The 9,010-nt window shown below is 44.4% G+C and overlaps 1 protein-coding gene across 1 annotated transcript; it reads right to left on the minus strand.

The window, feature by feature from the left end:
• Nucleotides 1-4,820: 4,820 nt before the first annotated feature.
• On the minus strand, nt 4,821-9,010 carry C7974DRAFT_414037 (pyridoxal phosphate-dependent transferase; the record flags this gene model as incomplete). Its single annotated transcript, XM_046143774.1, has 2 exons — nt 4,821-5,280; nt 6,258-9,010. 2 exons carry the CDS (start codon nt 9,008-9,010, stop codon nt 4,821-4,823), a joined length of 3,213 nt encoding a protein of 1,070 aa, XP_045996316.1.

Raw genomic sequence — 9,010 nt, forward strand, 5'->3', positions numbered from 1 at the left:
TTGCTATATTCTACTCTTATAATCTCTAATATTACTCTTACTATCTTAGTTATCTACTAAGTTAAAATACTTCTCTTATAGTATTACCTTAAATATCTAACTACTAGTTAGGTGTGCTAGTAGTGCAAGCAAAGGCTATATACTATAGTTAATATAATATATAGTATAAGAATAGAGCTCTAGATATATATCTATATAGAGTAATATATATTCTTCTATACTTCTTATAACACTTATATAGGGATTAAAGCCTATACTTTAAAACTACTAGTTGCACTACTACTATATAGGTATAGAAATTATTATATATATATCCTATGCTAGAGTCTCTATATAAAGTCTATTAAACTCTATAGAGTTTAGTAGCTATATATAGTTCTTAGTGCTATTAGGTAGGCACCTATATAGTATACTTAGTTTCCTAACTACTATATTTAGCTAATTATTTTACTTCTAGATCCTATATATATTATATGTCTTAGTATATAAGTATATCTTATAGTATAAGATAGAGATATATAGAGCTCTAGCTATAACTATATCTATAAGCTTGTTCTTAAAGTATAGATTTAGGGTCTAGAGTTAATAGAAGTATATCTATAATAGTTAGTATAATAGTCCTATATATTATCTTTCTTACTTACCTGCTATATAAATATTAAACTCTTCTCTAGCTATAACTACTAACCTTTAATCCTTTAATTTAATATACTTATACTATATAACGTACCCTACAGGCAAGCCGCCTACCTAGGTAAGTCGCCTACTTTTGCTAAGACCACACTAACTTACCCTTCTATTACCAATGCCTTAATAACAGAGCTAAAATAACACATTAAATAAGACTTAGATACAGCTTGCGCTTTAAGCTCTTTAATAGGACCCTAAACTCTTAGTATAACGTGCTATAGCTATCTATAACGCGCTACGAACAACCCTACGTAATAGACGTGCTAGACAACCTTTATGCAATAATACTATGCCTAACTTATAAGGGTTAGACAACAATAAGGAGTAGGTAATTGTTAATTACATACTTAAGCTAGATGTGCGAGGATTTAGCCTCTAGCTGGTAGATATAGCTGCTATAGCTAATTCTCTGCGCGCTAAGCGCAATCTAGGCCCTATTAGCACAAACTAGCCTAGTACGTTTGTAAAGCGTTAACTAGAGCTTAAAGTAAAGTTTAATTGTAGGTATAACTATAAGTAAGCCCTCTGCAAGGATTCTAGGGTTGTGTAGGGCTGGTTTTCCTTAGTATAAGACACAAAAGCTAAGTATAGTATCCTAGATAACAACATATATAACTTTAATAAGATAGGCTTTATAATAGGCTAGATCTCTTAGGGAGTAGTTGTTATAGTTTTAGAGAGACAAGGAAGGCTAAAGGCAGTCTAGCTAGGTAACTAGGAGTAGATAATAGTTATATAGGGCATTAATATAAAAGGATAGGCTATTCTACCCTTTATTATCTTTAAAGCGCGCTACTACCTCTCTAGCTAGTATAAGGAGGAAGACCTGCCTTAGGATTAGGTTATTGCAGTCTCTAGTAACAGCTAGACTACTAATAAGCTTGGTTTTAAGTAGTTAAAGCACTTTAACGCGCATATAAAGGAGTGTACTGCTAGTACTTACTAACTGCTAGTTATTAACAGCTATAAGAGCTACGCATTGCTTTAATTCTAGAAATACTATAAGGATAATAAGATTATTACTCTATATATACCTCTGCACTTATTGCACCTTCTATAGCTACTTAATATAGGCTGTTTTGCCTCTTTAAAGATAGCGTATAGGCGCTAAGCTAAATTGCTTATATATAACTAGATTACCTATATTATAAAGGCTAAGTTCCTACTATACTTTAAAGCAGCCTACAACGTAGTATTTACTCCTAGCAATATCTAAGGAGGGTTCTAAGGTACTAGATTAGCCCCTTTTAACCTAGAATAGGTTATATTAGCCCTTAATATAAAGCTTTAGACTTTATTACTACTAGTCCCTGCTAACAACGTGCCCTAGCAGTTATAAACCCCTAGCAATACCCTAGAATTTAGGTTATAATTAACACTTATAAAGTTAAGGATTTAGAGGCATGTAGATAGCTCTTCTATATCTATAGTTAAGGCATTTAAGAAGGTGTTAAAGGGGGCTGCAATTATTGCGCACAAGCTAGTTTTAGCTTAATAGGAAATTAGGGAGCTTTAAGCGGCTAATAAGGCTATAACGCGATAAAAATTATACAAAAGAAAGTAGTTTTAGAAGGAAGGGACCCTAGTAGTTAAAGATAGGTAGCAACTAGCAGCTCTAAAGGAGTTTAGGGCGCGTAGTGATAGAAAGAGGGTAAAGAAGTAGGTGCGCGCTTAAGAGGGTAAGCTAGCCTAAAGGTGCTATAGAAGGTGCAATTAGATAGGGCACAACGCGTAAATGTGTAAGATTAATATAGAAGAGGTCTCTAAATAATATTACGTGCTGTAATCTACTATAGAGAGCTAAAGTGTAGTATTTTAGGCTATAATAGGTTAGGTTTTAGTATAGTCTTAGTAAAAGTAGGTAACTTGCCTAGGTAGGCGGCTTGCCTGTAGGGTATATTATATAATAATTAACCTATATTGTCTCTAGTTAGTTAGCTTTTAAGAGTATTAGATAAGTGTATAATATCTAACTAGTCTTAACTCTATAGTCTAATTAAATAAAGCATAGACTATACCCTTACTCTCCTATAGTATATAGGTATTAATAAAGAATACTTAGGGTAGTACTAGATAAGATTCCTATATATACCTAGATAAGGTAGTGTAAATAGGCATCTATATAGGTATATATCTTAATACCTATCTTCTTTAGCTTATTATATCTATTAATTAACTAGCACTAGTTTAGCCTTAGTATAATATATTCTCCTTAGTAGTATTAATAATTATTGCATCTTTAGGCTATAGCTTTAGGGTTAAGCTTGCTATATTTATTATATAGTAAATCTCTACTAAAGAATATTCTATACTATTTAAAGTATTAATAAAGTAACTACTTGCTATACCTATTAATAATACTCTTAAGTAGCTATTCCTAAACTACTATATAAGTGTTATAATCTTCTTTTTATAACTAACTAGATGCTAATACCTAGTAAATACTAACACGCTTAGTATAATATTATATAGGCTATTCTATATAGCATAGTTTTATTATAAGTTATATAATAAGCTTACTTCTTAGTAGTTAAGCTAAAGTAGGTCTTATGTGGAACTTACGTAGCTTATATTAAGCTTAGTAAGCCTAGCTTACGTAGCTTACGTCGAGCCTAGTAAGCTACTACACTCCCTATAGTATATAGCAAGTAGGAATATAACCCTTATAGTTTGTGTTTAACCTAAGTATTAATCTATAATATTAGATCTTAACCTAACTTTTAAGCTAGATAGTCTATTCTATACTACTTATTATTACCCCTTGCCCTTAAGATAGATAGAGTGTGTCTATACTCCTTAGTGCAAGACCTCTTTAGTTTCCCTAATAGTATTTATCCCTAAGAACTAATTAAATAGTGCTTATAAGCTTTGCTTAAAGTACAACCTTAATAATAAGCTACTTTTAAAGCCTCTTAATATTCTAATATATCTCTTATCCTTCTTTTTATTCTTATTAACTAGTATACTTAAGTAAGTATCTTTATACTTATTAATATACTATTATATTAAAGATAGCATAAAATCTCTTTATCTTCTACTCTTTCTTTAAAGAATAACTAAAAGATCTTATGCTTAACTACCTTAGTTATAGTGTTAATATAAAGTCTTTATACTCCCTATGCTATATACTTCCTCTTTAGTATCTAAATACTATACTTTATTCTATACTCTTTAAGAAGCTACTAATAGATATTAATATTAGTTATACTACCTTCTATTAAACTAATAATCTTATCTTAGTAGCTTGCTAAGTTAATACTCTTTTAACCTCTAGCTCTATAGAAAGGCATTATAGATAGTGTAGTAGTTATTATAATAGTTATTATAATAGTTGTTATAATAGTCTTAGTATATACGCTAGATTTCTAGAACTTTGTTCTAAAGTAAGATTATAGGTTAATAACGTAACTAAATATTTTAAAAAGCTTTAATATTTATTTTTTAATATAAAGCACCTATCTATATTCTATTTGTAGTTTAGCCTAGTAGTTTATAATAATTTTGTTGTGCTTTTGTGTTTTAGTTTTTATGCTAGGGTGTTTTAGTTTCTAGATTTTGGTTTTGGCCCCCTGACCGTAACAGTCACCCGTAAGCGATGCCTAGGATCGTCATTGGGTACATAGCTCACAATCTTGCCTATAGCTGTCCTTGACTAAAGAATCAACACCGCTGTGACAGTGCAGCCTTCTTGTTACAAACACCTGCATGATTCATCATCCTGAATGGAAGATCACTGGTTCCGGTCATTTTGCTTCAACGATCTCTACAGTGAGGACGACGCTGCGGGCATTGCGGTGAGATTGGACACAGCTTCCGCACCTGCAAGGTAAGGATAGAGGAAGTAGATACCAGCGACGTCACCTAAATGAAATCATCTAGGTCTGCAAGCAATTGTTTATTGGCGTTGTGTTGGTATACAACGCTGCGCAGGCGTTCTGCCCTGAAAAGTGCGCCGCCTGGTGGGGTAGCCTAGAATACTCTTCCAGCACCTTGAAACCGTATGTACGCGACACACTCTTACAGTGCTTGTCCTACTGCACCAGAAAGTATCCAGTGTCTTTTCCATCTTACACTGGAAGCGCAGCACGCCTTGTGTCTGTCGACGGCTGCGCTTCGTATCTGCGGCCAAGCTAAGCAGGCGCAGCCACCGCAGGTGCAGGCGGTGCAGGCGGTGCAGCTGGAGTAGATCCACGCGTCACATTTTCCAGCTCATGGTCCTCCTCGTCATGTTCCTTATAGGCAGGTAATGTCTCGTGTTCAACCCCTTGTATGTGTCCATGCTGTCTATTCGCCCGGTTTGCGAGTTCCAGTTCGCGCCTGGCGTTCTCCGCACGCAGTTTGCGCCTCTGCTCGGGGTAGAACCACATGATGCCGATGCCGAGGCCGAGCACAAGAGCCACACTGGGAACGCAGATGCCGATCGCAATCGTGGAGCCGGTTTCAAGGCGCTTTTGAAGTTGACGTGTACCAGTGCTAGGTGGTAAGGTTGCTGGTGCGGCGGAAGCAGGTTGAAGAAATGCGAGGCAGAAAGCCACTACCATGGACGACATGACGTGCTTGTCGTCTGAGTACAGACACTGCGACAGAGCGCTAAGAAGCAACAATCAGCTAAAATCTCGAAATCAAACAAAGACCTGCACGGAGTGCACCATTGTTTTAAATCAGAAATCGTATTGCAAAGTTGACCTCGGATCTAGATGTCACCTTCCTTGTTCAGCTTGCGGTTTAAGCAAGCTTCGGTAGATACGGCTTTAGCGCTGACGACGCCGCTGTTCGGTTGGATTCGCTTAGGTTGGTGGCTGTCTATGTCAAGACTCTTATTTGCTTAAATCGCGGTGGATAGCTTTCTATGTAAGACACTAGAGCCAAGAGAGAAGATAGAGGATCAAGCCTCTCTTGGCTAACAGGGCGAGTAAGTTGCCTCTGCCGTTTGTTAGTAATGGAAGGCTTGTCATACTAGGCCAAGCGCTGCCGTAAACCTAAATTGTATTACCAATTGTGTAACGCAAGGACATAGAAATACCTAGGTAGGAACCAATAGGGACGGTGCGGTCCAACATGGATTGCGAGTTGGTCTGGCAATCCTGGCTTGTGGACCAGAGCATACAACGTACAGCGATCACATTCATACTATAGGGTGCATGCAAGGTCCTCAAATCTGGTCGCGATTGCTTGATGCAACTAGGCGTACTGTTTACTGCACAAGCAGCGCTTTAGAGTACGCCATGCCCTTGTTGCTTAGTAAGTTCACCCAAATATCACACCGAGTCAGCGAAGGGTACTTCTTAATGCGCGTCACTTGAACTTCACACGCGGTGAGCAGAGTTGGTGCGATAGCAGCTTTGGAGTGCAGAAGCAGTCACAATCACTGACAAGTCTGTTACTCGGCTCATGAATTTCCTCCTATCGGGACGAGACACTGGTCATTGCATTCGCAAATTCTGTCATACCTGCACAAATGAGCTGCGTTTGTTGCCATGGAAGTGATGAATTGCCTTAATTGTTTCTAATCTGCCTGTTGAGGGCTAATAACAGTCCTAGCGGACTTTCGATTCCTCGACACATACTTGAACTTTGGGTTCACTGCAAAAGCAGTAGCAGCGCCAGCCCCAGCATTCACACCAGCTGTTGTGGTCTCACTGAGACGGATGCGGGTGACGGATATCTTGGGAACACTTTGCCTGTGGACGACACCAAGTGCGAACAATGAACCCACCAGAATATTGGCTGTTGATTGCATGTCTTCTGGCACCGAATCCGAATCTCGAATCAGGGCTGCGCACGATTCGATAGCTCTATCACATGATATGCGGCACAGGAGTGCTGCGAGCAACGAATTTGAGGAATCGGTAGCGGCGAAGCAGAGTGTGCTGTTTATCCATTCGAGCCTGAGTTCTTCAACCTGCCTGGCTGATGAACTGATGCGACTACTGTAGAGAGCAGTGGCGATGGAAGCAAGAAGCTTGTCATTCAGACTGCTGAGCGGTTTGAGAAACACGTCAGAGAAGGGACGAGCAAATAGTCGTGCAACATGTCGATGGACGGGCACGAGTGCGCGGCGAACGGCAGAGGCGTGGTCAGCTACAGCATCAACGAATTCGTCTACGACAAACGAAGCGACGTGCGGCATGGCTATGAAGTGCACCCAATTGCCTTCCGGAGCAAGGTTAAAACGATCAATCAACCAAGGTGGTTGTCGCTCAACGAGAGTGATGACTGAGTCAGGATTAAAGAGGGTTTGTATGCCAGCATGCTGCAAGCGCAAGCGCAGACGACGGGCGTTGGCCAGACAGTGGAGATATAGGGCGCGGCGATCGGCTGGCGACGTCAGCTGACGGTATAGCCACATCTCGAAGATGGCGCGGCGATCGACTTGGCCGTCATGGGCAGCCAGGCGCCCGCCTTGGGGGCTCCAGCAGACGACTTGGCCCGCAACAGAGAGGCCGGGGAACTTGTGCTGGCTGACTGATATGCCCTGCACGACATGCCGACCACTGAATGGATCGATGGGTGGCGCGCCTGGCGGGCCCAGGGTGATGCGATCCATGCTTGCACCGAGGTTCAGGGCGCCGTCGAGATGGATGTAGTCGACGCAGCAGCGGACACGAGCGGCGGCAGCGCAGAGGGCGGGGATGTCATCAGTAGCACCCGAGAAGGTGGTACCTGCGCTTACGAGCAGCAAGACGGCGAAGGCTCTTCCCTCAGCCGCTGCAGTACGCTGGCCCTGGGCCACGCAGCGAGCGAATTGGGCCGGTACCATGCGGCCCAATGCATCGGTGGGGACGTTGACGATGGCGACGCTGCGCAGACGTTCGTGGTCAGCGGCGATTTTGGTAATACTATAGTGTGCGGCGGCAGAGGCGTACACGGTCGCGTGGGGCAGCTGGCGCAGGGCAGTGAGGATGCCGATGCGGTTACTGGCCGTGCTACCGCTGGTGAAAGCAGCCGCCGCCCACCCAGCCTCGACGCCCAACGCGGCGCACGTCTCAGCCAGCAGTTCCTGCTCGCGTGAAGCCGTCCAGGTAGCGGCACTGGCTACAAAGGGCGCCGTGACCGCATGGCCTACGATAGGCCCCAGCACCGAGAGGGTGGAATGATCGCCCGGATAGCCGCATGAGCGGGCGGATGCAGTGCGCCACGATCCAGTCACCTGCATGAGCCGCGCCACCATGCCCGCTGGCACTGCCGTGAGTCGGGGCTCTTCTAGCCCGGGCACGACGAGGGGTTCTACAATGTTGAAGTCGGCCAGCAGCTGCGTCACGCTTGCCTGCGTCCAGGCTGGCTGTACAGCAAGCATCGCAGCCCCGTCTGGCAGGCGCCGTGCGCCCCACCGGTCGAACAGTGCTGACGTCGCCCACGGCCCCGCCTCGACGACCAGGTCAAGCCCGCGCGCATCTGCGAGCACCGGCACTCCGGCTGCGCCCAGCGCTGCGACCAGGGCATCGCGAAGCAGCCGGCACTGCGAATATACCAGTTGCAGACCGGCTGCATCGAATCGCGCGTCGTGCAGCGCCAGTAATGCCCCTCCCACCACGTCACGTGACCCCGCGATAGTGTCGTCCCTACCGGCGACGCACTCGATGAACGTGCCGCCGCTGCCGCCGAGTTCGCGCGGCACGAGTGCGACCGTCTGTTCATTGCCCATGCCCCCAATACTGACTCCACCGGCCGCCAGTGTTGCGACGCCCACGTACGCGCTTTGCTCCTGTCCTGGTGGCCCCCCAAGTACCAACCGCGGCAGCCCCAGGCTCGTGCGCTGGGCTTCGCCTAGTGTGCTCACGTCGTCGAAGCAACGCACTGCATCCAGGTGGATGAGAGAAGGCAGCCCGTTCCGCTGCGTCCGCGCAGATAGTCGCTGTGAGATGGCCTGCACGTCGTCGAAGCCGCCCCCCAGCGTGTTGCGCCATGTCGCCACCACAATGACAGCACCGCGTATGGTGTCGAGTGCCGCCTCCAGCTCGCTGATGATCATTGCCCCAAGCCGCCCGCACTGCACATGACGCAGCGGAATCCCGAGCAGTTCAGCTGCATTGTCCACCCCTGGATGGGCCGAAGCACCGGTGATGAGCGTCACTGGCGCATGCGGTGCGGCCCGCAGTATATCCTGTCGCGCTGCGCGGATGCAGAACGCGTGTGCCTCGCTTACGCTGCAGACATATCCTCTCGTTTGGTCCATACTCGAACCAATGCGCTCCGCCTTCGCACGGACCGCCTGCCGTTCAAACTCCTTGAGGTGGAAGGGCCAATTGCCGGGTTCCTCGTCCGGTGCTAGAATTCCATTATTGAACCAGAAGACTCCGGCTTGTCGTAATGTTTCCAT

This window comes from Boeremia exigua, assembly GCF_020726555.1.
Source record: "Boeremia exigua strain MPI-SDFR-AT-0100 chromosome Unknown C7974scaffold_7, whole genome shotgun sequence".
NCBI classification, from domain to species: domain Eukaryota; kingdom Fungi; phylum Ascomycota; class Dothideomycetes; order Pleosporales; family Didymellaceae; genus Boeremia; species Boeremia exigua.